The 27,604-nt window shown below is 53.1% G+C and overlaps 2 protein-coding genes across 18 annotated transcripts in view; one reads left to right on the top strand and one right to left on the bottom strand.

Annotated features, from left to right (window-relative positions):
• The window catches only part of CARD14 (caspase recruitment domain family member 14), a 32,818-nt gene extending 17,524 nt beyond the window's left edge, over nt 1-15,294 (bottom strand). For 3 of the 17 annotated variants that reach the window (XR_012059890.1, XR_012059891.1, XR_012059892.1), the window contains exons 1-7: nt 15,191-15,292; nt 12,640-14,862; nt 9,519-10,174; nt 5,274-5,452; nt 3,177-3,403; nt 1,852-1,989; nt 496-821 (exon numbers count right to left, since the gene is read on the bottom strand). Coding sequence is in view for 14 of the 17 variants with exons in the window: in XM_072939770.1 (XP_072795871.1) it covers nt 496-821; nt 1,852-1,989; nt 3,177-3,387 (675 nt within the window). In the remaining 3 variants the exon portion in view is untranslated. Of the gene's footprint in view, nt 1-495; nt 822-1,851; nt 1,990-3,176; nt 3,404-5,273; nt 5,453-5,632; nt 7,464-9,213; nt 9,256-9,518; nt 10,175-12,639; nt 14,863-15,190 lie in introns of those variants that run through there. The other 14 variants (XM_072939778.1, XM_072939779.1, XM_072939780.1 and 11 more) reach the window with 12 other exon arrangements.
• Nucleotides 15,295-15,347: 53 nt separating this feature from the next.
• Nucleotides 15,348-26,264, top strand: EIF4A3 (eukaryotic translation initiation factor 4A3). The gene is made up of 12 exons (XM_072939787.1): nt 15,348-15,601; nt 17,953-18,025; nt 18,866-18,932; nt 19,332-19,394; nt 20,211-20,343; nt 20,562-20,642; nt 22,217-22,358; nt 22,766-22,904; nt 23,526-23,641; nt 25,467-25,574; nt 25,748-25,875; nt 26,058-26,264. The coding sequence occupies exons 1-12, from the start codon at nt 15,433-15,435 to the stop codon at nt 26,072-26,074; spliced, it is 1,236 nt and encodes a 411-aa protein (XP_072795888.1). The 5' UTR covers nt 15,348-15,432; the 3' UTR covers nt 26,075-26,264.
• Nucleotides 26,265-27,604: the final 1,340 nt, after the last annotated feature.

Below are 27,604 nucleotides of genomic sequence, written 5' to 3'. Positions count from 1 at the left end.
ATAGTTAAAAGCAAAAGCAGATGCCAAAACGACAAGGAATGAGCACCCTCAGGAAAGGACTCTTGCGGCTCAACAAGGAAATCACCCCAACAGGAAAACGGCTGAAAGACTGCTGGGGTTCGGGGGCCTCACTGCTAGCACTCCTGTACTCCCACCTGAATCCAGGACCAGCCAGGAGAGACAAAGGAGGAGCGACAGAGGTCCACCGTCCCCTGGTTACTGACGCAGCCAGAGGGGAGTAGGACCTGGGTGGGCCCCCCAGGCCGTGATAGCCACTGCTCCTGGAGAGCCAGACGGGCCCCAGACACAGGCAGGGGGAGGCCTCCCGGCAGCGGGCACTTCACAGGCCAGCCGGTCCACGGCAACGCCAGCGCAGGCCACGCGGGAGCAGGGCCCCGGTGGAGGAGGAGGGTCAGCCTCCCGCAGGGGCATTCCAGGGAGGGGCGGGAGTTCCAGGAGCTGGACCGGGGAGGGCAGCCCGCGGGCCCCGGCTACCTCCTCCTGCAGGCTGCGGCAGCGCGTGGTGGCCAGCTCCTTCTCCTGCAGCGCGTTGCTGTAGTGCAGCGAGAGGCCCAGCATCTCGTCCTTCAGCTTCAGCACCTCGTGGAAGCGGGCGCTGACCTCGCGCTGCATGCGGCCGTGCTCGGCCTCCAGCTGGCGCAGGCTCCGCTCGCGGGCCTCCGCCTGCTCCAGGCGCTCCTGCAGGCGACGGCTCTGTTGCAGCAGCGCCTCCTTCTGCCCCTTCTCCTGGCTCAGCTCCTCCTGCAGGCTGCTGATGGCCCCCGCCAGGCACTCGGTCAGCTTGGACGTCTCCATGAGCCCTGCGGGAGGGGACAGGTGGGCTCGGGGGCTCCTTGTGCTCCAGGGTCTGGCTTCCTGCACCCAGACTCTCAAGCAGGATGCCCCTCAATCTGCTGGTCGCCTTAAGAGCTTTCAGGCTCAGCAGGACTCGATGTTTCGGTTAAATAAACAACACGGCAGGCGATTTTGGTACAAGGACTACCCACTCTCAGCCTCCCGTGGGGCCCTGCTGTTCAGACACAGCTCCTCCGACCCCCTCAGCCGAGAGGTTCATTCTCAGGTCACCCTAAGGAAAACATAACGAAGAATGTGGATCTGTATAACGGACCCTGAGTCCCGTCAATACGGCTGTGATGCGGAACAGGCAGACTCGCTCTCTCAGCCACAGCTGTGAGCCAGCCGGCCTGCTCCCGCCGCAGCTCCTCCAGGGCGGCCTGAAACCACTCAGTGAATGAAAAGGCTCCTCTCCCACCCAGCGGGCTGAGCGGACACACAGGAGGCTGCAGGCTCCTCTCCCAGGAGCAGGAGCTGGGCGGGGCCGGGGTCCCCTCCACCTCAGGCCCAGAGCAGCTGCAAGCAAAGGCTTTCTAGGGAAGGACACCCGTCCCCTGCCTGCACCTCTCAAGTGCAGATTCCGCGCCCCGAGGGGTCATCTCTTGGTGCTGGGTAATGAGGGACAAACCTTTTCTTTCTTTTTTTGGTTTGCTTTTTTTGGGGGGTAAGTAATTAGTTTTACTTACCGTTTTTATTTAAAGGAGGTACTGGGGATCAAACCCAAGATCTCGTGCATGCTAAGCAAGCACTCTACCACGGAGCTATGCCCTTTCCCCCAAATCTTTTCTTTTAAAACCCAAGGTCATGGGCTCTTCCTACCCACCCCTCTATGCTTAGTGGTGGGGGGTCTCCTCACCCCCAGAGAGCAAGGGGCACAGGGACAGGAACCTTTGCCTGGAGGGAGCAGGGAAACGTCTGGAACAGCTTGTGGGCGAGGCAAGCCCCCCAGGACTCCCCTTGCCCCCCTCCAGGTTACATCAAAGACCCAGCTCTCACCACTGAAGCTGCTGAAGTCCACGGCGGGCCGCAGCCCCGTGACCAGGGTGTAGACGTCAGGGTTGTGGAACTTCAGGCTCTCCAGGAGGGCGAGTGCCCCGTTCTTGCCTCGCGTCTTCAGCAAATCCAGCAAATGTCCTTGGGAGAGAACGGCCTTAGCTAATCGGTGCTGGGCGGGTTCCGCGGGAGGGGAGCAGGTTGTGGGGAGGGGCATCTTTGCACATCTAGCAGTCAGGAGGCGAAAGCAGCTGTCCAGGGTCCCCAGGGTGGGGCCCTCGCAGCCCTGGTAGGCTCCTTGTCTTCCCGCCATGGCAGTCAGTCTGCAGAAGGGCCAGGCTGATATTTACTGAGGAACTGGTACAACCCAAGTGCTAAGAATTGGGGATAAAAGACCTGTGAACCTGTGCAGACATATGTGCGTATGGAGCAGGTGGGAGGAAAGAAGCAAGTATCAGTGGCCCAGGGCCCGGGTCCCCAAGAGGCTGGGCGCCTGCCACGCCCACCCAGATCCCATCACTCTAGCTCGAATTAGTAGCTTGAATTCATTTCTTCTGTATTTGATGGTCGTGAGGCCACAGGCACAAACAGCATCAGGCTGACAGCTACCACTCACTGCCTGCTTTCTGTGGCCCAGGCCCTGAGAATGAGTATCTGATCAGCAGTAACTCATTCAGTTCTCCTAGCAAACAACCTCATATGATGGCACTGTTAGCTCCCCTGTTCTGGGATGAATAAATGCAGTTAGTCAGACAGAATCAGCTCCAGAGACACCCGGGGTGGGTGGAGTTGTGGACCCCAAAGTTATGTCCACTTGGAATCTGCCAGCGGAACCTTATTTGGAAAACAGGTCCTTTGCAGACATAATTAAGGTAAAGACCTCAAGATGAGATCATCCTGCGCTATCCAGGTGGGCCCTAAATCCAAGACAAGCATCCTCATTAGAGGCAGAAGACACAGAGAAGCCGCACGACGACAGAGGCAGAGACTGCAGTGATGCCGCCACGAGCCAAGGACGCTGGGGCCGCCACCAGCTGGAGGAGGCAGGAGTTTTCTCCCCCGGAGCCTTCAGAGGGAGCTCGGCCCAGCTGACACCTTCATTTCAGACTTTTGGCCTCCAAACTGTGAGAAAAGGTATTTCTGCTGTTTTAAGTCACCCAGTTTGTGGACGGCAGCTCTGAGACACTAACACAGTGTCCTCAAGTGGGGACCTCACACCCTCTTGGTGTTGCTCCTTAGAGTCCCGCCCACTCCCACCCCCACACCAGCCTTCCCGGCACAACCTGCAAGGACCTGGCTCCGTGGGACACGCCGGCCCCGGGCCTCACCGACTCTCATGGCCGTGTTGGTGAACCTGGGGCCATGCAGCACCTCCTCCTCGTCCAGCTGGCCCAGCACCTTCGCCTGGCGCAGGTAGGGGGTAAGGCGGCTGGGGAAGATGCTGCACACAATCCTGCAGCGGTGGTCCTCCAGCATCTCCCACAGCACCTCCTCGTCCAGGGCCGCCAGCGAGGAGTCCGTGCGGCACAGCTCCGCCATGACGGGGCCTGAGCACCTGGACGCGAAGGGCTGGGGTCAGGGACGCGGCTTCCTGTCCGGGAGGCCTCTCCACCCAAAACCCTCTTCCCCACGCCACTGGTAGGGGGGAAATGACCCATTCGGAGAGGACACAGCACCCACTCTGCCCTGGTGTCCTGTGACCTGCGGGAGGACACTCTTCATCCTTACTGCTGCCAAGTCCTTTCCTCTACCTGGGGCACAGCAAGGAGAACTGGGTTTCTTTCGGATCCAGGAGACGGGAATGTGCCTTTAAAACCCAGAAAGTTGCCCTCCAGCCTGGGGAATTGATTCACCGAATGAGGAGATACTAAAAACCAGATGGCTCCAGAATACTCATTCTTCACAGGAATGACAGAGCTCCCAAGGGGCCAAAAACTGGTTCTTGAGCAAAAATTCTTACTCTTTAACATATAAAGCACAAATGTGCATAACCAGGCACACAGCACACCTGTGATATTAATATTTCATGAGAGGAAAAGGTGTTAGTGTTGAAAGGAGGTGATGATGAGAAACTGCTTAGAGAAACCTCGAGGGTTTAGATGGCCGATCGCGCCACCCAGCCACCAGAGGTGGTGCCCACGGTCCACCCGGCAGCGCGGGGGCGGGACACTGTGGTGGGAAGCGGGCTGGGGGAGGGGTCCTGGCACGGAAAGCACACCGGCTCTACCTGCTGTGGGGGACACCTGTCATCTTCCAGCAGCCCCAGGACACTCGTCCGGAGACACCAGGGAGTGTGCTTTGTAAAGCGTATTGCAGAACACCGTGGGACTCAACGGAATGGCTCTTTTGAGTGAGTGGTAAAGGCCTGGCCCCTTGGCTCGCGGGATGTGTGGGTCTGATGGCGGCGGCCAGGTCTCTGAGGGGCCGCCTCCCTACCCGGAGGGCCGCATTCACAAGCCCCGGCCCTCCTGGGACGGAACTGGTGAAGCAGCCATGCTCAGAGCTCCGGGACAGCAGCTGCCCAGGGAGGGGGCGTAGGCGGGGGGCACCATCGCTGGTCTAGGACCCAGGACCTTCTGTTGGGAGGGGCTCAGAGGGCCCCTGCCCAGTCTGCCAGCCACGAGCGCCCCTGCAGCTGTGTTCCCACCTGAGCCCCCCTCTTCCCTCCAGCCCCAGCACAAGGTCATCAGCCCACTGATCCATCTAAATAATCCTAAGATGCTTTAAACCGCAGCCTGTTTCAAGCATATCAAAAAAAACCCCTGCAGATGATGTAAAACATCCTGGTCCCTGCCACACAGACGCAACCTGTCTTAACACCGAGCACTTGGGCCTCCCTTCTAAGGAAGGGCTCAGCTGACACAGCCCAGGCCGTTGTCTCCAGGCCCTGCCCTCCCCCACCCCCCAGGGAACCGCTGGGCCGCGTCCTGCATTCAGTGTGTCTGTGAACAGCGTGGGCACCTGTCTCTGTGTGGTTCATGAACCGCTAGGGGCGGGGCTCCACGCCCAGCCTGTTTCTGACGTTTAGCAGATGGGTACATGCCGCCTGATACATTTTCACCTGGGTACTGGATTCAGCTATCCGAATAAACCACAGCCGATGCACCTGTGCACAGGCCGTCGCTACCTCTTCTCCAGCACTCTCGGTGCCCCAGTGACTGTCCCTGTGCACCCACTTGGGCACAGGTGGGAGCCTGTCAGGCCCATGAAGTCCTGGGATCGGGTTCTCTTCCCTTGGAATGACAGGATGGACCGGCCAGAGTCGAATACCTCTGGAAGGGGTCTGTGTGCTAAAAACGCTTGAGAATCGGAGCAAATCAACCCTTGCAAACTGAGAGAAATAGAAGATGGTCATGGAGGGTCCTGTCCCCGTGGACAGCCCCCGACAACCCACACCAGGGGCCTGGTCTCCAGCCAGTACTCACCGAGGCTGCTCACGTGCGCCTGTGCAGGAACTCCTCGCAGTGGGTGGGATCCGAGTCCCCCTCGAGGCCAGGTGTGCTGCCAGCCGCTGGGCAGGGCGGGGAGAACCAGTGCTAAGACGAACTCGTATCTGTTTCAAGCCACGTGACTTGCACCAAACTCAAAGTTCAGGCACCAAAGACTAATACAGAGGAGAAAAAAAAAGCAGACTCTGATCCAGGAAATAATTCAACAGATCTTTGGCTCCTACAGTTGGTCAGTAACTATAAAAACTTCCTCAGGGTTTGAAAGCAGGTTTCTAGAAGGAAGCTGGGCTTTGAACCCTAGAACACAAAGGAGAATGGGCAGGAGTAGTAGTTACCCCTTGTGTCCTGGTCTTCACGGGGCCAGCCCCCACGAACACCCTTCTCCTAAGTCCTGCACCCAGAGCGAGGCGCCTGGTGGTAGGGGTGTGGGTGGGAAAGGCCTCACTGGGTGAGGGAGGAGACGGAGGGGCTGCGAGCAGGAGCTCTGTCCTTAAGTGGCCCATTCCTGGTTTCTTCAGGGGAACAGTCGATGGGGGCTCATAAATCAGGGTTTTATGGGTTGAACTGTGTTCCCTCCAAAGGCATGCTGAAGTCCTCGCTCCCAGCACCTGCGACTGTGACTTTATTTGGGAACAGGGTCACTGCGGATGTAATCAAGTTAAGAGGTTGTTAGGGTGGGCTCTGAATCCCATATGACTGGTGATCCTGTAAGAGAAGAGGCCCAGAGACAGACACACAGGGAGAAGCCCCGGGACCCCCGAGGCAGAGACTGGAGCGAGGCTTGTGGAAGCCGAGGGACACCAGGGATGGCCAACAACCCCCGAGGCTGAGAGAAGGGCATGGAACAGACTCTCCCCTGGACTTTCAGAGGGAGCCTGGACCTGCTGACACCTGGATTTTGGATTTCTTGCCTCTGAACCCCAGAACTGTGAGCAAATAAAATTTTTTTTCATGTAGAAAGCCTATTTTATTTATTTTTTGGGGGGGTCATTAAGTCTATTTATTTTTTACTAGGGCTTTTTAAAAAATGGAGGTACTGGGGATTGAACCCAGGACCCCATACATGCTAAGCACGCACTCTACCACTGAGCTATATCCTCCCTCCCCCAATTTCTGTTGTTTTAAGCCATGCAATGTGGTAATTTGTTATGGTGGTCCTGGGAAACGAATACACAGGGACAAAGGGGATTTGGAAACTAGCCCAAGTCCTGGAGGGCCCATCCACGTCCCAGTTGTCAGCCATACACTTGAACGGAAGTCTCTTGAGCTTCTGGGGTCTCCACCCAGTAGAACTCTGTGCCACAGGCTGTGGCCCTCCAAGTCAGGATGGCCTCCCCCCACTGCCTCAGGACCAGCTGCACAGTCCACAGAGCCGTACAAAATGAAAATACGGGCCCCTTGTTTAAAAAACACCCAGAATTTCTAGACGGTGACAGCAGAGCTTCAAACCAAGCGTGGGGCCCTGGGGACAGGTTCCACCCACGAAGCTGGCTCTGTTTGCATGCTCAAGGGGTCTCCAGGCCCCCAGTAGCTACCTAATTTATGCCTAAATTCCAAGTGATTCTTTTGCGATGACCACTCCCCTTCTGTGTATTTTCTTTTAACTAGCCCTGAAGATACAAGCATTCACTCCCTGGCGCCTGCGGTGGGTGGACTTGTCCAGAAGTGGCGGGCCAAATGGGACCCGCCTTCTCCATGGCTGCCAGGCTGGTGGCCTGGGGGTCAGGAAAGGGCTGGAGTCCAGATAGACCCACCCTGTGACCACAGAGAAATGGCTCAACCTCTGAATCTCCAGAGCAGAGGATTCTAACTGGTCAATCACCCAAGGACCCAGAACAGAGGATCAACTCCAGACCATTCCTTCCGAGCCCCATCCAGTCCTACAGGCGAAGGCCACGGTCTTTGTTTTCCCAAGTCCTGCCCAGGTCCTTTCGGAAACTGGGTGTGGGGTCAATAGGATCTCAGGTGCCCAGTCCTGGTGCCTGGCCAAGGAGGCCGGGCCTGCAGGCAGCTGACCATCCAGTGCCCCCAGCCAAGCTCCCGTCCTCTGCCTGAGAGGCCTCGAGAGGAGCCGAGTGCTTCTGCCCTCGGGATGCTGTGCGTTCCCTGCTGACCTCCTCCGTTCCACCCCTAACACCTGCTCATTCCAGCCTCCTGTTCCCCTTGGCTGACCCCGTGACCCCCCAAGGAATGCCTCTCCACATGCTCGGAGGCATCTGGGGGCTCCCCTCGTGCTTTCTCACATGACCACCTCATGCTGCAGTGGGGACACCACCAGAGGCGTCCCCTCTCTTGCTGTCCCCTCAGGCCTCCCGGGAAGAGCCAGCCCACTCTGTGCAGGGCACAGAGAGGGCGGGAGCAGACCAGCATGACGGGCACTGGCTGAAGTGGGGACAATTCTGGAAAAGGCAGAGGGAAGAAGACTCGGTTGGACCAGTCCTGCGTCAGTGGGGAATAGAACAGTTTCTTGTTCCCAGGACTGGATTTCTTAACCTTCCATTTAATAAAGAAGAGTGGAGCATCTCTGTAAAACCCAGCACTTCCCCACAAATTCCTCATAAAACATCCCCTCTAACACGCATCGAACGCAAACCTGTAGGCTCGAAAGCAGATGGGAAATAATTACACTGGCCCTGAACTTGGCTCCCAGGAGACAGTGACCCAAAAACTCAGGCTCACGGAGTATTAACTTCTGTTTTTAGCACATTACTCTCTGGCACGCTGCCTGGTGTCACAGGACATGGTCGCCACAGGTCGTGGTGGAGGTGGTGGCTGCATCTCCAGCCTGCAACTCACGCTCTGGGAGCTCCAGACGCCCAGGTCTCCACGGATGCCCTGATGGCCAGGACTGGCAGGACACAGCCCCAGAGGTGCTCCCCTGGGCTGGGTCCCGGCGGTGCCAGTCTGCCCTGGGAGTGTCTTCCAGTCTGACTGCCAGCCCCACCCCTGCTTGCCCGGAGTGTACAGAACTTCCAAGGAAGGCCTCAGGGCACTCAGCTTTTCACAGACTCCCACTCCCATCAAAGTGACCTCAGAAAATCAAGGCCAGCTCAGGCGATGAGCTGCCTCACGGGGGCAGCTGAAGACAGGTCTCTCCAGGACTCTAAACCCCAGCCAACTCAGGGTTGGGATTCCTGGGAGTCGTCAGCCACACAGGGTTTGGCTATACGTGGGCGAAGCCGAGTAGATGCCATGCTAGTCCATCCTTCATGCAGCTGGGCAGCTTACAACAGACCCCAATGGCAATTTAAAATATAGGCATTTCCTTGCAACTCAGCCCCCATTTAAATAGGGGCTTGGGGGGAGGGTATAGCTCAGTGGTAGAGTGTGTGCTTAGCATGCATGAGGTTCTGGGTTCAATCCCCAGTACCTCCATTAAATAAATAAACTTAATTATCTACCCCCCCCAAAAAAACCCCACAAAACATAAAAATAATAAAAATTAAAAAAAAATCCTAACAGTAAAGAAAATTTAGCCGAGAGATGGCTCAGGATGTTTTAAACTATAAACGTCTTCTAAATCTACAGCAGTTCTAGAGAGCCTGAGATCAAAGGGTCCTGAGCATCCAAGATGTGGGTCCTCCTACATGACCCCTCCCCACATCAACAGTCTTCTCACATCCTGAGGGTAGATATTCTCCTGCCTGAGAAGTCGGGGAAAAGGGGCCAGTGCGTGTACGCACAGACACACGTACACACGCACACACACGCACACGCAGGCACAGGCACACGCAGGACTCCAGAACAGGAAAGAATGAGTTAGAGAAAGGGGACTGATGATCCACAAACACGGGGCGGGGTCCCCCAGCACAGCAGAGGTGCGCCCCGCACCCTCAGCTGCAATCCCATCCCACAGTGCCATCGTCACGCCTGGCTGTGCCCTCACCACCCACAGCAGGCCGCTGGTCGTACTCACGTTATACCAGAACTTAGAAACCTTCCTTCTTGTTCTTTCACCCTAGGGCAGCGATGCAGAGATAAGAGTATGAAAGAGGGCATTCCTTCTGTCTAGCAGGGCCGCACTGTCTCACGGGGGTACACAGCAGCCAAAGAGTGTCAAAGTCACTTAACTGAGCAAAACGGGAAGAGCTGTTTCCTCCTGTCCCACCCCCAAGCCAGGTACCATCTCCACACCTTATGCAGAGGAAGGGCCCCTCACTCCCCTGTGGACAGCTCTCGGCCCCCACTCCTGGCCTGCCCACCATCCCCAGGTGTGCTGACCTGCTCTCCTCGGGACAGGCTCCGTGCACTCGCCTCCCTCGTCCTCGAGAAGCGACGGCTGGCCAGCCACAGTCGCGGCTGAGCAGCAGCAGACGAGCAGGTTTGACAGGCACGTCCATCTGGGCCTGCCCCCGGAGCAGTGCCTCACCCTCGTCCCTGAAGCTCCAGTACAGCCCCACAGCAGGGAGCGCGGGCTGTGAAGGGTCTGCTCTGCCCTCATGAGGGCCACAGGAACCTTTAGGAACCATCCGTGCATCTGGTCAACCCACAGAAGGCGGTAATTGACATGATGGTGGAAAATCTTGAAGCTGCTGGAATCTTCTCTTCTATGTAAACAGTCAGCCCAGTTCATCATAAATAGTTCAGAAAAATCCTAGGAAGTTTAGGATAAATTCTGCAGTTCTTTGGTTTTCATGAGCAGTTCTGTGAAGTTGCTAAATAATCCCAATATATTCATCTAAAATCAACATTCCATAATTACTACTTAGATTCAGGCGAGAGTCTTGGTTCTTCCACGTTGAGATGTACCCAGAATCTGATCGCCCTCATCACTTGCATTGCTGTGATGTACCTATGCGGACTTCTGCAATGACCTCCTAGCTGCCTTCTCCATGCCCCCACAGCGGGATCTCAACGCAGCAGGCGGAGCCATCCTGCTAAAGGATGAGTCAGATCGTGTCACTCCCTTTGCTCTGCAAGTCCTCAAGTCCTCAAGCGCTCCACACACATGGTCTTCCTTCTCTAGCACAAGCTGACCTCATCTGCATTCATCTGCTCCACACCTGGGGCCTCCTTGCTAGTCCTTGAATGCTCCAGGCACACGCCAGTCCCAGGGCCTTTGCACTTGCCATTCCCTCTGCCTGCAATACTCTTTCCTTTGCCTCCTTCAGGACATCACTCAAGGGCCACCTTCCCAGAGAGGCCTTTCCAGCCTTTCTATTCAAAAATTGTAGCACTCCCACCTTGGCTCCCCCTCCCCCTTTCCCTGTTTTATTTTTTTCTGTTGGACTCATTGCTCCCTGACATATTATATAGTCTAGTTATGTATCACTTTCTTGCCTGCCTCCCCATGACAAGCCTGAAACCTCCGGAGGACAAGAATTCTTGCCTTTCTTGTTGTCTGTTTTGTCCCCACCCAGAGAACAGTGAAACTCCACGCATACCGGTTAGGTGAATGAACAAACACTGGCTCCCACTGATGCAGATAGTGGTCAGGAAAGAAGGGGCACTCCCCCACGGTCTGAGTGGGAAGGGCCTTAAGGCTTACCGGCCAGACAAAGGTCAATTTCCAAGGTCGCACAGCTAACTGATGGAGGAGCAGCAACCAGCACCCAGGCCTCCCCTCCTGGGAGTGGCGGGGGCTGGGCTGCAGCTGCCCTGCAGAGCAGGTGAGAGCACAGGCCTGAGCTCGGCTCCGACCAGACTCAAGCTCTGGTGCTGAGGCCCAGCCAGCTGCACACCAGCAACCCTCTGCAGCGGCTCATTCACACTCCTAAGCCTCAGCTTTCTTACATCTCGAGTGGGGCTAACGGTGGCACCTCATGGCGGGAAAGCTTTTCTCCCCGTGTCTGACACATGGAAGTTTCTAGATAGTTACTAAAAAATCCAAAACACTGTCATTCCAGGTAAAAGGAGCGGCCAAACGAGTGTACTGAAGGCAGCCAGAGCCTTGCTAAGCCTCTGCTAAGAACAGAAATACCGAGAGTCATAGGAACAGAGCTGAGGAAGCCCCAGCCCTCTGAGGACTGTGAGCTTTCTGAGGGCAAAACCCTTAGTTACCACGACGTCTTCAGGACAACCTCCATGTGGGGAGTGGCCAGGGGAGGCTGGGAAGCAGCGATTTCCACAGGCGTGTGGAAGACTGGCCATTCCCTGTGGCTTTTCACATTCAAACACACAACTGCCTGCCTGTCAACTCCCCTTGGATACCGGCATCTCAAACTTAACCCAGTGACATCAGATCCATTTTTTAAAAACGTTTGTGAATTGAGGTACAATTCATGTAACATAAAACCATCTTACAGTGAACAATTCAGTCCCATTTAGCACATTCACAGTCCTGTGCAACCATCTCCTCTGTCTAGTTCCAAAACATTTCTGTCACCCCAAAAGAAAACCCTGTGACCATCGAGCAGCGCCTCTCCTCCTTCCCGGCAACCACTGCTTTCTGTCTCTATGGACTTGCCTACTCGGGACATTTCATATCAAAAGGCTCACACACACGCGACCGTGGAGGTCTGGCTGCTTTCACATAGCACGAGGACAGAGTTAGAGCCCACGTGTGGACGGACCATGCTGTTTATCCACTCATCTGCCGAGGGATGCTGGGTTGTTCCCACTTTTGGCTGTTGTGAATCCCGCTGCTGTGAACACATGGGCACATGCATTTGCTGGATCTGTTGGTTTTGCCCCCAAATCACCACAACGCTGCTGCCCTACGGCTTCCCCATCTCATGATGGTGCCACCCAGATGCTCACACTGGAAACCCAGGAGCCAATCTTCATCCTTTAAGCCCTAACAGCCCCCTCTACGCCATACATCAGCCCTGTTTCAAATATGTCCTGAGCCCTCCTTGCACCGTCTCCACTGCATCAGCTCCAACGGCTGCCACTACCTCTCCAGACCCTCTCTGGCCCCTTCATTCCAATCTCTCAACCTCTTGCTGCAGCCAGGTCACTTGATCTTAGCCAAAAGGGTGAGAAATGACAAGCCAGATCATCTTTCCAAACTGTGAGAATGCATTCCTCTCCCCGCAAAGAAAGACCACCCTGAAGTGGCTCCTATTGGCAACCATGACGCACTTAAACTCCACTTCATAGACTGTAAGACCTTTCATGATACAGCCCTGCTCACCCCTTCTCCTACTCCCTCTCTTGCCCACATTGTCGATGCTACAACCACGCTGGCCTTCTGTCCCTGGATTGTGTCAATCTCCTGTCCACCTGGGGCCCTCCGCACACCCCGTCCCTCCTTCCTGGAAAGTGGGGCGTGACTGTAGCCACCTCTTCTCACAATTCACGTGGCACCTTCTTCCAGTCACCTGGTAAATCAGCAACCCACTGACTCTGTCACTTAACCTCATTTTGTTTGAATCACAGTAATTACAAAACCTGTAATTACCTTACTGCCCTCCACTGGAACACAAGCTCCGAGGGCAGCGCTGTCCGTCCTGTTCACCGCCCTGTCCAGCCCCTGGAAGAGCGTCTGCTCCAGTGAGATGCTCCAGGCACATCTGGCCCTGGAATGTCAGATGCCAGGAGTGTGAAGCCCCGGGCCTGGCTGGGTGGGACCAGGTGGTGGTAGCAAGGTGCCCCCGCGGCCAGGTGGGTTAGACAGGGCCATGTCTACAAAGGAACAGTGTTTGCCATTTAATACCAGATAGGTGGGGTTTCTGGCAGGAAGTCGCTCTTCGGGGACAGCCCCTAGGACCCAGGACATCAACTCTTGTGGTGATGACTCACGGAAACGCAGCCCAGCCCAGCAGCACTACACCCAAAGCCCTTCCCATCCTGGACAGCGCGAGCTGCCTTGACCGTCTACACTCCAAGTCCAACCGGGGCACAGGGAAGAGGCAGGTTGGCCCCTGAGGTGCAGCCCGCTGAGCTGTCCCCGTCTGTCCACGTCTCCCCTGGGAGTCTGGAGAGTTCCGGTGCTCCTCCTGTCCTCTTGCCTGGGCATCAGGCACCACTGTGTGCCGGACAGCAGTGGGGACAGCACAGACTGGGCCTGCCCTGCTTGAGATTAGTCCCATCAGGTGAGATACCTCCCTCCCCCAAAGATGGAGTGTGGGAAGTGAGGTGCAGGGGACAGAGAGGGCTGCACCTGAACATAACAGGTGGGTCCACCTGGGTGACGCAGGGCCTTGGGACAAAGGGCTCAGGCGTGGTAAGTCACAATTTTTCGGGTATTCAGAACATGGTAGCCCCTACCCGCTGCTGCGCTGGAGGTCACCTTAGCTTAGCAGGCTGGGCCTGACTTTTCCCAGCAGTAAAATGGTTAAGACAAGAGATTTGTTTGCACCCCGAGTTGGAACTGTAACTGATGTTTCTGAAAAGGATTGAAATGCCAATCTGGATGTTTCAGGAGTAGAACTGTCACCGACAGCTGAGCTGGGCTGCTGATTCTCGCTTTGTAAGAATAGTTAACTCTTGACAAACAGTGGTTTGCACTATGCAGGTAACATCTACAGTGTTTTGTGTCACGTACGCCAACACTGACTTGGGTGCTGACTGACGGACAATTCATCTTGTAAACGACGATGTAAACTTGGGGGATTACAAATACAGTATAGGACAGTGTGTCTTCTCTTCCTTATGACTTTTCTTAGTAACATTTTCTTTGGATCACATCATACAGGCCTTGTGAGAACCGGCACCATGTCTTTTCCTGAGACCAGCTCTTATCCTGGTTGCGATTACCCTGAGCCCTCTCTCCTGCATAATAAAAAGATGGCTCTCTACGACCTGTTGTCCCCACTTCTGGCTCCCAGCTCCCGGAAGACTGCAGGTGCACTCCCTAGCATCCCAAAGAGGCCTCCTGGTCACTCACATGGACCCGCCCCTTCTGTTGTGTGCAGCGCCCTCGCCCGCGGTCTCTCCAGTCTCCCTTCCCACACTGTCTGTATTTGGGGGCAGGGAGGGGGTCATGCCACCAGATTAGACAAATCTCAAGGAAGACTAATACCGGCTTCCTTGTCAGGCATGTTTATCAGGTCAATTGTCTTGTAAGATGTGGACGTGCTCCGACGTCAGGGTAGGACCTTCCCAACAAGTAAGGCTCCCTTTACTTGTTTGCTGTCGACATACTGCAAAGGACTGCACTCCAGCAAGCCTGGTCCAGAGGATAAAACGATTACCCAGTTTTCACTAAGTTAACCCTCACAACAAGAGAGCACTCAGGAACTCCTGGAAAGTGGCTGTGGGGTAAAGATACGCCCAGTGATGCGACCCAAGCAAACAATGAGAAAGAACAGAGGTGGCACTCGGCAAGTCTAAGTTTCACAAAGTTAAAACCACAATTCTCACTCAACACAGAGGAACGCGTGTCAGGCGGTGAAGCTGGTTCAAGCCTGTTTTGAGGAGCCGGGTTTTGGTTAATATTCCACAGGAAAACCAAAAGCCATCCCTCATTGTTTTTGCAGGGCGGGGTGTATCAGCGCCTCCACCAGACGCGCGCAATCTGGGGCCCTGATGAACAGCGGTACGTACAGTCCAGCAAGCGCTCGGCCCAAGGTCCTGCGGCCAGTCCTGGGGGCCCTGGTGCTCGGGGACGTCGCAGGACCCCCACTGTCCGACACGCTCGACCCCGGGTAAGGGCTTTTCCATGACGGGGTTAAAAACCGGCCTAGGGAGTTGACAAGCAGGCAGTTAAAGACGCCAGACTCCCCCATAGTGGACATATGCAGTGAGGACTCCCACCCAGCGGCAGTACTGACGAGGAGTAACGCGTCTCCCCGGCGCGCTCGGGTACACGCGGCGGAAAGGGCGCAGGTGGGGACCTGCGCCCAGGTGCCCACTAGAGGCAGGGCCGCCTGCAGACCCCGCACGGCGCAGCCCGTCTGCAGGTGCTCCGGGTCTACCGTCCCGCGCGGAGAGCCCGGTATCCCAGGGGGGCACGGCCTCCGCCCGAGAGCCCACCCGGGAGACCACCCCGCACCCCGCCGCCTCCGCACCTTTTCCGGGTGTGGGCGGGGCCCCGCCACATCCCGCGGAGCCCCGCCTTTCTCCCGGAGGCAAGCGCCCTCTCCCTCTCACGTGACCAGGAGTCCCCGCCCCCTCCGAGGCGTGGCTTCGGCGCACGCTCGTACGCACGGGCGCGCGCGTGATGGCGTCATTTCCTGGCGGCGGCAGCGGCGCGGGCCCTACTTCCGCTTTCCTCTGCGGCGCGCGTTCGGTTGTCGGCCCGCTCGGTATCATGGCGGCTACGGCCACGATGGCGACCTCGGGCTCGGCGCGGAAGCGGCTGCTCAAAGAGGAAGATATGACCAAAGTGGAATTCGAGACCAGCGAGGAGGTGGACGTGACCCCCACGTTCGACACCATGGGCCTGCGGGAGGACCTGCTGCGCGGCATCTACGCTTACGGTCGGTGGGCGCGGGCCTCGGGGCGCTCGGGCTGGGGGCGCCCTCAGGGAGGGCGGGAGCCCGGTCCGGGGGTGGGTCCCGAGAATGGGGGTCTGGAGGCTCCAAAGGCCTGCGTTTTGGTTGGCGCCGAGTCGTGGGGCCGCTGACGGGCGACCCCCGCCCCCAGCATGCATCCCCGCCCCGCCTCTCTGTCGGCGGGTTCGGGTGTTGTCCTCCGGGCAGAGCGCCGTGCTGAGTCCCGAGAGGGCGCAGAGTCCTCCCTGCGTTTCGGAGTCATTGATTTAGAGGATAACTTTGTTGTATCTGCTAGGTGCTAGGGACGTTCGTGGCTCTAGGCACTGGGGGCTAGGCAGTGAACCAGATGCCTGCCCTTAGGGAGCTTATATTTGGGGAAAAATAATATTTAGTCAAGATTGCTTTAGGCAGTGGTAATAGTTTCAAAGAAAATAAAGCGGGATAATTGAAACTGGGGGAGCGGAGAAAGTTAGAACAGGAGAGCAAATAGGTAAGGGGGCTCCAGGAGGGGTGACATTTGAGCCGAGATCTGGGCTGAGGAGCCCATTATGAGAAGATTATGGTAGAACTGGGCAGAGGGAGCAGCTAGTGCCAGGGCCTTGCAGCTCAGAGCTGGGTGCATTCCAGCCAGGAACGGAAAGAATCCGCCTGACCTGGGAGCCCAGGGGTGAGTTTGGTGAGGGAGGCAGGACCAGATCTTGAAAAGCATAGTGTGGGGTGATAAAGAGTTTGAATTTCATTTCTAAGTGCAGTGGGTGCCTTCGGAGAGTTTTAATCAGGGAAGTGACAGGATCAGTTTACAGTTACAGAGGTTGTCCTGGGTGCCCGTGGATATGCGGGGGAGGTGAGGCAGGAGAGGAAGCAGGGAGATGTTTGGAGGTTTTTGCTCCAGTCCAAAAGAGAGACGATGGTATTGTGGTGGAGATAGAGTGTTAACAGGGTTTGCTGACATGTTGAATGTGAGCAGCAGAGGAAAGAGGATTCATGTGATTCCCAGGTGTGTGAGTAATCCAGTGGGTGATGCTGCCCTCTGCTCAGGCGGGGAACTTGAGGGACCTGTGAGCCATCAAGTTGGAGATGTCAGGACGTCTGTCTAAGTTGGGAGCCTGGAAAGAGGTGGGGTTGGGGACGCAGATGGGAGTTATCAGCATCAGTGCTTAATGCCTGGGGCTGGGTCATCTTTTCTCCAACTGTCCTTGATGTCGAGACAGTTTAGCAAAGAGAAGGTGCTGAGGGAACGGGAGATGCCTTGTAATGAGGCTGACAGCTCTACCTACCTTTTAGCATCCAAGGCATCCTTGCCCTAAAACACTCTTTAGTTTCTCATGCGTGTGCTGGGTCATCATGAGGGGTTTAAATCATCCGTTATATTTGCTATTATGTTATTTGTACATAAAGTTTTGTTTGTTTACTTGGAAAATAGAGGGATGGTGGTGTAGTTTCATGGAGCTGCATCAAGGCAGGAGGGAGTATAACCAAGAGCACTAGATTAAGTCGGGGAACCACCTGCAGACTTAATGCTGACAGGGAGTGGTGACTACAGCACTGATGGGTTTGTTTTCCTTTCTTTTAACTTAAAAAGTAATGAAAAAAAACCTCAGCAACAACAAACCCAGTGCAGGTTATTGTAATACAGTCAAACAGTACAGAAATAATTGGAGAAAAATATGAGCCTCCCTCACGACATTCTCCAGGGGTAACCACCATTAACATTTTTTTGACCTAACTAGGGTTTCTATGTTTTGCAACAATGTTCCTTTTATAGAGATTTTTGTAGGGATAAGGTCACATGTTAGCATAAAAATCCCCTTCAGCCTACTTCATTCAGCTGCTGTTTTTTTTTTTTTTGTAATTGAAGTGTAGTTGATTTACAATGTTGAGTTAGTTTCTGGTGTAAAGCAGTGATTCAGTTATGCATATATACATACTCCTTTTCACATTCTTTTTCATTATAGGTTATTACAAGATATTGACTATAGTTCCCTGTTTTATACAGAAGCACCTTGTTATTTATCTATTTTATATATAGTAGTTAGTATCTGCAAATCCTGAGCCCCCAATTTATCCCTCTCCCTGCCTTCCCGCCACTGTAACCATAAGTTTGTTTTCTATGTCTGTGAGTCTGTTTCTATTTTGTAAATAAGTTCATTTGTGCCATTTTTTTTAGATTCCACATCAGCAGCTGTTTCTTGAGAGCTTAATGTATGTTGCATGTTGGGTTAGGTAGCAGTGGGGGACTTTAAAAAGATGGCGTCCTTGCCCCAAGGAGCTCCAGTGTATGGTTGTCAGCATGCTGTCCTAGTGGTTAGAGCTCGGTTTTTTGTTTTAATTTACAGGTTTTGAAAAACCATCAGCAATCCAGCAGCGAGCTATTAAGCAGATAATTAAAGGGAGAGATGTCATCGCACAGTAAGTGTTCACGCAGAGCGGAAGTCAGATGCTAGTTAGCACAGCAACGTTCAGCAAAGTCCCGGGCTGTGGGACGGCCGCCTTCTCCAGTCCCTCACCGCTGCCAGCGCTTGCCTTGACTTCAGCCATTGGCTGTTTGTTTTTATTTTTGTGTCCTGAATTCTAAAACACTTTCTTTTTTTAGCCAGCTTTACTTATCTATCATTTGGCATATGGAATTGTGTATAATACTGTTTTAATAGCTTTACTCCTGATTTACCTAATTTTTTAAAAAGTTTTATTTTTTATTGAAGTGTCGATAATTTACAGTGTTAGTTTCAGGTGTACAGCAAAGCAGTTAAGTTATACGTATACATACATATATGTGTATTTTTTCAAGATTCTTTTCCATTATAACTTATTACAAAAAATTGAATATAGTTTCTTGTGCTATACAATAGGTCCTGGTTGTTTATCTGTTTTTATATATAGTGATGTGTATGTGTTAATCCCAAACTCCTAATTTATCCCTCCCACCATGGCCTAATTTTTAGACTCATTTACAAAAAAATAAGTTGGAAATCGTAGAAAAGAATTATATAAATTATATATAAATACCCACTGAAGTTACAGATTCTGCAGCTCCATTACCCCTTAATGCAAAGGCCACCTTTATGATCCATATCACATTATCACATGGTGACACTGTGCCTCAGTCCCAGCCCTTTGCAGATAAGATGGTGGGGAGGGGGTTGGGGGAAGCTGCCCAGGTGCTCTGCCCGCCGCCCGCCCGCAATGCTGGGGCAGGAGCAGGGCGGCAGCCCCTCATTCTAAGTCCCGTTTATCTGTTTTCTTTACTAGGTCTCAGTCTGGCACAGGCAAAACGGCCACCTTCAGTATTTCTGTCCTCCAGTGTTTGGACATTCAGGTAATCTAATGCTTTTACACCTCTTTCGTCTTAGGACATGCTTCTTGTGGCTCTGTGACTGCAGGTTTCAAGTTCTTGAGCATCTCTAGTTGTACTGACTCAACGGATTTTTTAAGAATCTTAATTGCACATGAGTATCTGAGCTAATATCCTGTCATAAATTCCTTTTTACTTAAACCAGGAGATTCTTTTAACTAGTGGGAATTCTTGTCTGCAAACAAGAATCCTGACCAGTATACCCCATTATTGCTGGATTTGCGGTTTAAGTAGCATTCAGGTTTGCTTATCTGAGATCAGATGTGTGGTTAACGTGAGATAATATTCAAAGTAGATCTGAGTCTGAGTTAGTGCTGCCTACCTTGAAAATACTGAGATTCTCTGTTTTCTGATAAATACCAGGTTCGTGAAACCCAGGCGTTGATCTTGGCTCCAACGAGAGAGTTGGCGGTGCAGATCCAGAAGGTGAGACAGTTAAAGATAGTAGTGTTGTTTTTGCAAGTACGGCTGACCCTTGAACGATGTGGGTTTCAACTGCATGGATCCACTTATATGCAGGTTTTGTTTTTAAATGAGTGCACACTACAGCACTACGTGATCCACAGTTGGGATCCGAGGGTGGGGAGGGCCGACTGTAAAGTTTAAGCAGATTTCTGACTGAGCCAGATTGAGGGGTGTGTCTGGAGTAGGTAGCTGGCGTCCCCACCTGCCCTACCTCTCCCTGACCCCTTTTCAAGCCAACTGATTGACTTAATCTAATCCTGTTGCTCTGTTCTGTCAGTTTGTTTTCCTGATTCCTAACATTTTGCCATAAAACACATATTATATGAGTTGCTGGTTTGTATTTTTAGTGTTGCTTGTTTTATTTTAGTAGTTTTTTGCAATCTTAGAGTTAAAAGTTATTTTTTCAACAAAAAAATTACCTTAATAAAAATAATGGCAACTATTTCGTACTTACAGTCTAAACAATTTGGAGATGTGTATGTTAGGATGTTAATACTGTCTCTGGGTAGATAGGATTATGGATTATATGTATTTTTCTGTAATTAATGTATGTGGCTTTGTAATAAGAAACCAGTAAAACTGATTTCATTTGGTGTAGGAAGGGGGGGGCAGGAGGCTTGAGCTCTGCAGGCTTGTGATAGAAACAATGGCATAAGTAACAGCTGCCAGTCATCTTAAATTGAAATCGAAATGATCTTCATTTGGGGACACACGGCTGCCTCTGACTTTGTAGTTGTCTTGGGGCAGACCTTGGACATGGACCTGTGTTTTGTCCAGGGCCTGCTCGCTCTGGGTGACTACATGAACGTCCAGTGCCACGCCTGCATCGGGGGCACCAACGTCGGGGAGGACATCAGGAAGCTGGACTACGGCCAGCACGTCGTCGCCGGCACGCCCGGGCGCGTCTTTGGTAATTGCTTTTGTCCATACTGAGTGTGCTGCATGTAGCATCTGTGAGAAGTGCTTAAACCGCACAGGTCAGTCTTCAGTTTGATGTGCTGCATGGCGGATTTTTGCATTTGAGTAACTTGTAAGAAGTGGAGGGAGGGTCCCAGAAATGCTATGAAAACCGGTTGAAATGGTTCCTCAAAGCTTGTGGTGTAATTACTTCAAAATCTAATTTTGCAGATATGATTCGCCGCAGAAGCTTGAGGACACGTGCTATCAAGATGTTGGTTTTGGATGAGGCTGATGAAATGCTGAATAAAGGTATGAGGAGCAGAGGAATTAGCTTTCTCCTGACGTAAGTTCTTAACTTCTCAGTGCAAAACTGGAACGGGCTGCAGCGCGTCAGCAGCATGTTGGAGAGGAGTCGTGCCTCGGATGCGCTGACGAACGTAACACTCACACTTTGATCTTTTCATGGTGGTGGGTTGTAAGCCTGATGACAACCAGAACCGCAGCGTTTCAGGCGGACCGGGGGGCTCTGCTCCTGTGGGGGGCCCTGCACGGGTGGCCGAGGCGCGCGGCTGGGACGTGCGGAGGGGCCTGCGGCTTCGCGCGGGCGGGCTTCTGGGCTGTGATGCTCCATGATTTATTTCACAAGTTGTTTCGTTGGTTGTCCAGGTGGTTTTTACTCTTATCAGTTACTTTTTAAGGTAAATGTTTAGAATTGGGATGTAGTTTTTAGGCTTTTCATGTATTTCTACCAAAATGTATGAGGACCCGAAAGTGATAGCAGTTGTGCTCTTAGGGCAGCACCTGGGAAATGCGTAGCGACAGCTGTCACCTCGTTCTGCGTGTGAAACAGCTGTGGGCAGAGCCCAGCAGTGTCTTCCCGCCTCCCCTCCCTGCACACCCCTCCGGTCTCACCTCCACACACCAGGGGGTCAGTGGGCCATCTCCGTAGACGCTGGGGTCGCCTGGCGTGAAGGGAGTATCCTGCTTCCCAGGAGTCACCAGTAACCCTGGGGGTTCTTCCCAGGTGGTTCTGTCAGGAACTTGAGGGCAATGCTGTCCTGTGGAGCTGCCCTCCAGCCCACCTCTGTCTGGGCCCTTTACCCCGAGGCCCTGCTCTCGAGCTAAGTTGAAGGCATGGTTTCTACAGAGCACTCGAGTGGTTCCCCGTGTCCCTTCGGCAGCACTTGTCAAATAAGGCCTGCAGACCAGGAGTATCTGTGTCAGCTGGGAGCCTGGTAAGAACGCAGCTTCTGGCTCCATCTACAGTCCAGACCTCGCAGCCGGCCACCTGCCCCACACTCACAACTCACCTTCTAACCCTGTCCTGCCAGGTCCTGCTCGCCAGCGGGTTTTATTCAGCCTGGACCATATGAGATAATGTACACTTGTTGCATTATTTAACTGGGAGGTTTTTAAATTAAGGTACAGTTGACATGTAACATTATTTTCAGGCATCCAGCATAATGATTCGATATCTGTGGGAGATTTGTTTTTAATTAGAGATTTTTTGGTGAAAATCCAAATCTCTGGATTTACTTAAAATGTGGCAGATCTGGCCACAGTGGATGCAAATCTTTACAGGGCAGCAGCAGCTGGAACTGAGTCATGACCACCTGCAGGGGTCCGAGGTTGTGGGCCACTCAGGGCTAGGATATCTCTCGCTTCTAACAATTGGCATCCAGGACTCCTGGGTGGGCTGTGATCCCCAGAGCACACCAGGGAGAGGAGAGGGGAATGCGAGAATTTGGATCACCTCTGTAGGAAGGTTCCTTGTGAAATCTTGCACCTTATAGCCAGTGCTGCAGCTAGTTCTGTGTGAACAGGTGATGTGCCACTTCTGGTTCAAAGAAAAAGGCCCCTGCGTGTCCCCTTCCTCACCCCAGGTTTCAAAGAGCAGATCTACGACGTGTACAGGTACCTGCCCCCAGCCACGCAGGTGGTGCTCATCAGTGCCACGCTGCCGCACGAGATCCTGGAGATGACCAACAAGTTCATGACTGACCCCATCCGCATCTTGGTGAAACGGTGAGGATGCCCCGCTTCACAGCTGGGAGCGAAACCAGCACAGTGGTGTTTGGGTTTTAAAAATGCAGAAATTCTTTCTAATTCTCTCTTTCAAAAAGCCAGCTTTTCTACTTTCTCCTTTGATCCAGTAATTCCAGATTTTAAAATTTGTTCCTAGTATTTACTTCCACTGAGATTATTTATCATTGGGAGTAAAATATACTGTTGAAGAGCTGAACATTTTGTTTAGAACTGTATACAAGGTGGAGTAATTGTTAAAGGTCCAGACTGATCCAGAGCTTGGGCCCGTGCAGGGGAGGGGCACCTCCTAGGAGGGAGGGGCAGGGGTTTCATGGCCAGGCTCCTGAGCTGCACACGCCCTCGCATCTGGGTTGGAAGGAGTTGACAGGATTGTCTTTGTCCTCCAGTGATGAGTTGACTCTAGAAGGCATCAAGCAGTTTTTTGTTGCTGTGGAGAGAGAGGAGTGGAAGTTCGACACCCTGTGTGACCTCTATGACACGCTGACCATCACCCAGGCCGTCATCTTCTGTAACACCAAGAGGAAGGTGCGTGGCCATCCCAGCTCTAATGTTCTTGTGGCCAAAACGAAGACAGGTTCTCGCAGAACTTAGGTCAGGCGGTTTCTTTCGGGGCCCAGGAGTGCGCACTTCAGGCTCTGGGTACACGGTCTCTGCAGCGGCCGCTTGGCTCTGCCTTTGAGCTCAAAGTTGCCATGGACGATGGGTGGACAAGTGACCATGTCCTGGGAAAGTGTGTGCAGTACTGATCTGGGCCCGCGACTGAGGGCTCTGGGTCACTGGTTCAGGTGGGACCCAGGTCTGGGTTCTGTGCTCCCAGGTGACGCTGACGGCAGGCAGAGCTGAGAACCCTGGCAGCTCTCCTTGGAAAAGGAAGAGGAGTTGGCTCACATTAAAAAAAGATTCGAATCTAACTTTCAAATGAGAACAGTGACATACTGTCTTTTTTTTTGAGAATTTTTGCCCCAAGATTTGCTGGGTAAAATTAAGTAAGTTCGTAAGTAATCTTAAGACGGTTAGTCTAAGTGTTGAGAGCACTTGCTTTACGAGTACCCATATCGGTTTTGCAAATAATTGACGTGATCTCCTGAGCACAGTCTCTGGTTTGGTTCACGAGTTCACAGCAGCATGTGCTGATTTGATCCGTAGGTTGACTGGCTGACAGAGAAGATGAGGGAAGCCAACTTCACCGTGTCGTCCATGCACGGGGACATGCCCCAGAAGGAGCGGGAATCCATCATGAAGGAGTTCCGGTCAGGTGCCAGGTGGGCCAGCTGCACGCTCTGCGCAGGTGCCGCTGCCGCTGGCCAGCGCATGCGGGGCATCCCCGAGTCTCCCCCGCTGCACCCCCCACCCCCGCAGCTGAGCTCAGGGCGTCAAGCAGATGGCCCCCCCCTGGTGTGACAGGTTAGGCTGGGGTGAGACCTAGCCTTAACTAGGTAGGTCGGTTGCTGCATTTAGAAGTGTATTTCTCTGTTTCCAAATAAATGGGGATTTTCTACTTCTCTTTTTGTATTGGTTTTAGCTTAATCCCCCTGTGGCTGAAGAGCAGTCTTTGAGTGATTTCACCCTGTCAGCATGTTCAGACTTGCCCGTGGCCCGGCACCGGGTCAGTTTATAGATGTTCCCTGAGCAGCACTGGTGCCCTGCGCCAGGCCGTGCCTTTTGGATTTCAGTTGCTAAGCGGTGTTGATCAGATCTTCTGCATCCTTGCCTTTTTTCCTTAACTCTGTCTCGTCAGTGTTGAGGGTGCTCGTTTTCCTCGTGGGGGTTCTGACCGCTCTTGCTTTGTGTGTCCTGAGACTGCGTGCATACGAGGTTAGAATGACTGGATTTCTGGGGACTTGGCTGTCCCTGTGGATGTGCCTGCCCTTACCTCCTAATGCTCTGTCCTGAGTCCCGCTGTGTCTGGCGCGGCCACGCCGGCTTCCTCCCTTCACATCTGGTTTGTAGGCTCAAGCTTTAGGTGGATTTCACACAGGCAGCAGCATATAGCTGGGTTTTGTTTTTCTTTTAATGGTGGTGTGTGTATTGTTGGAGTCAACCTGCTAGTGTTTTGCTGAAGATTTTTGCATCTACATTCATAAGTGATTTGGGCCTGTAATTTTCTTCTTTTGTGATATTTTTGTCTGGTTTTGGTATCAAGATGATTGATGGTGGCCTCACAGAATGATTTCAGAAGTGTTCCTTCCTCTGCACTCTTTTGGAATAGTTTCAGAAGGATAGGTGTTAACTCTTCTGTAAACGTTTGGTAGAATTCGCCTGTGAAGCCGTCTGGTCCTGGACTTTGTTTGTTGGCAGGTTTTAAGGTACCGATTTAGTTTCACTTGGTCTGTTCATATTTTCTGTTTCTTCTGCTTCATTCTTGGGAGGTTGTACTTTTCTAAGAAGTTGTCCGTTCCTTCTAGGTTGCTGTAAGAGTCTCTCATGGTCCTTTGACTTTCTGCAGTGTCAGCTGTAGCTTCTCTCTCGTTCCTGATTTTATTGATTTGGACCCTCTCCCTTGTTTTCTTCGTGAGTCTGGCTGAAGGTTTATCAATGTTGTTTAGCTTTTCAAGGAATCAGCTTTTAGTTTCATTCATCTTTTCTGGGGGTTTTTGTCTCTATTTCATTCTGCTCTGATCTTTATGATTTCTTTCTTTCTTTAATTAACTTTTGGAGTTTGTTCTTCCTCCAGCTGCTTTAGGAGCAAGGTGAGGTGGTCTGAGATTGTTCTTGTTTCCTGAGGTGGGAGCGTGGGGAGTTGCAGTTCTAATTTGAAGACACTATAAACACTGCACGGAAATCAGTGAGGCTGTTGTACTTGAGTTTTTTGCTGGGCAGAAGTAAAATGTCCTTTCCAGTTACTGGCGTGGGACGGGCTCTAAACAAATTTAGTGTAATAGACTAAATGCCTTTTTTCCTTTTTTTTTTTTAAATCACACATGACCCAAGTAAATACATGTACCAAATGCACCTGCCACACGGCTCGCTTTCCAGTGTGTCCCTGATGCTCCGGGCTGCAGAAGGGCCGGGGAGGGGCCGGGCGCGCCGGCGGCCGTCTTGCCCTTGGTGCCGAGGGGACCGTCTCAGATGCCTTTCTTTCTGCAGCCGCGTGCTCATTTCCACGGACGTGTGGGCGCGGGGGCTGGACGTGCCCCAGGTGTCGCTCATCATCAACTACGACCTGCCCAACAACAGAGAGCTGTACATCCACAGGTGCGCATGCGGCCCGCCGGGCCCCGCGTGCTGCCCCCACGCCCAGCGCCCCCACCCGTGCCGCGCCCCCCACCCGACCCCCACGCGCCGCCCCCAACACCCCCCTGGCCACGCGCGCTGCCCAGTGTCCTGCCGTGCGCTGACGCAACCTGGCTCTATCTCGTGTCTCCCAGAATCGGGCGCTCAGGGCGCTACGGCCGGAAGGGTGTGGCCATCAACTTCGTGAAGAACGACGACATCCGCATCCTCAGGGACATTGAGCAGTATTACTCCACCCAGATCGACGAGATGCCCATGAACGGTGAGCGGGGCGGCCCGCCCTGGAGGGGGCTCGCCGCTTCCGAGCGCGGGCCGCTGGAGGCTCTCCCCACTTTTCTCCCTTCTGCTTTGTTTTAGGGAGTCTTTCCTGAACCTGTAGTTTAAACTTGCACATTTTCATTTTGTTTGTATTGCTCCTTACTGTCTATCTTTCTTCACTTTCAGTTGCTGATCTGATATGAAGAATTTGCACACCGGAGACTGTCCACCTATTTTGTACTCAATTTGGAAAATAATGGGGTTTATGTGAACTCTCAAAGCTCCCCCAGGACAGGGTCTTGGGATCCTGCCATTTTTTCTTACCCACGTGTAAATAATGCATTGCTCGAAATGAGTCTTTTTCATTAAACATTGATAAGTTTTCCCATAAAATCTATATTGTATTTCTTAAGGTGTCCCCAGCTTTTCCAGTGACCTGCTGTACGGTGCTGGGCGGTCGCCTCACTCTGTCTTCTGGTCTGTGAGGTGGTGACGTGGAAGTGGTAAATTGCCTGCCTCTCCAGACTTCCCAGGTTGACACCCAATCCCATTTCTTAGGGATGGCCGGTCGGGGCCAGCGGGGGGATCGGGGGTGGGGAAGTTGAGACCATAAATGCTTGTCCCCAGGTTGGCCTTGGGTCTGTGTGTCTGGGTGCAGAGGGGCAAGATAGCCCTGTGCAGTAAGCCCTAGGGAGGAAGGATTTTCCAGTCTGGCTTCTGGGTTAATGAGCCCACCGGTCAGGGCCGGGGAGGTTTCGCACACAGGGTACCATCGGTGACTCGGGGACGGGCCAGCAGGGAATGAGCCAAGAGGTGAGACCCCTGAGCACTTGACCTAACTCGGGAGCTGTCGAGTAGGGTAACAGAGAAGTGCAGATGTCCACAGAGGTGTGTGTCCTCAGTGGTGGTTCAGGAGTGGTGTGTGATCACCAGAGGTGGAATAACCATTAACCTTGACCGCTGGCAAGAGTGGGAGTGTGGTGGGGGCCTCAAGCAGCCTGGCCCTTGGGCAGTAGGAGCAACTGAATGTTACTTCCCTCTGAGGGAGTAACTCTGCCATGGGCAGTAGTCTGGAGTGTAGACTGCACAAGTGAAAGATGTGAGTGCCCGTGATGATTATTTGGCAGTAAAAAGGGAGGCAGTGCTGGCTCACGCTAGAGTGCATGAACCTTGAAAATACACGACGTGAAAGAAGCCAGTCACAAAAGATCACATGTTGTGTGCTTCCGTTTCTGTGAAATGTCCCAAATGGGTAAATCCCTAGAGACAGGCAGATGCATGGCTTTCTGGGGGCTGAGAGGTGGAAGTGGGGAGTGACTGCTAGTGGGCAGAGGGTTTCTCTGGGGGCCATGAAGATGTTCTGGAACTAGACAGTGGTTAACAGTCACACATTCTGTGAATGTACGAGAAAGTACTGTGCCTGTTAAAGTGGTAAGTTGTGTGCTGAGTGACCCGTATCTGTTACAGATCAGGTGAGGAATCAACACTTCTCTAAGATTATACTCAGAAGCAAAAAGGGCATGAGTGTGGGGGTTGGGGGGACACTAGGCAGAGGATACAGCCAGCCACAGGGACAGGCGGACCCCACCCCTCCACACCCAGACGCTGCCTGCCACAGCCGGCCTAAGCCCGGGACCGGGTTCTGCCCCAGAGCCACCAGAGAGGAAGCTGCCCAGCTGCCTTCTGACTTCAGCCCAGTGAGAGCAGGTCAGAACCGCGAGAACAAATCTCGT

Source organism: Vicugna pacos, chromosome 16 (assembly GCF_048564905.1).
Source record: "Vicugna pacos chromosome 16, VicPac4, whole genome shotgun sequence".
NCBI lineage: Eukaryota > Metazoa > Chordata > Mammalia > Artiodactyla > Camelidae > Vicugna > Vicugna pacos.
This window is presented reverse-complemented; position numbering and strand designations above follow the sequence as displayed.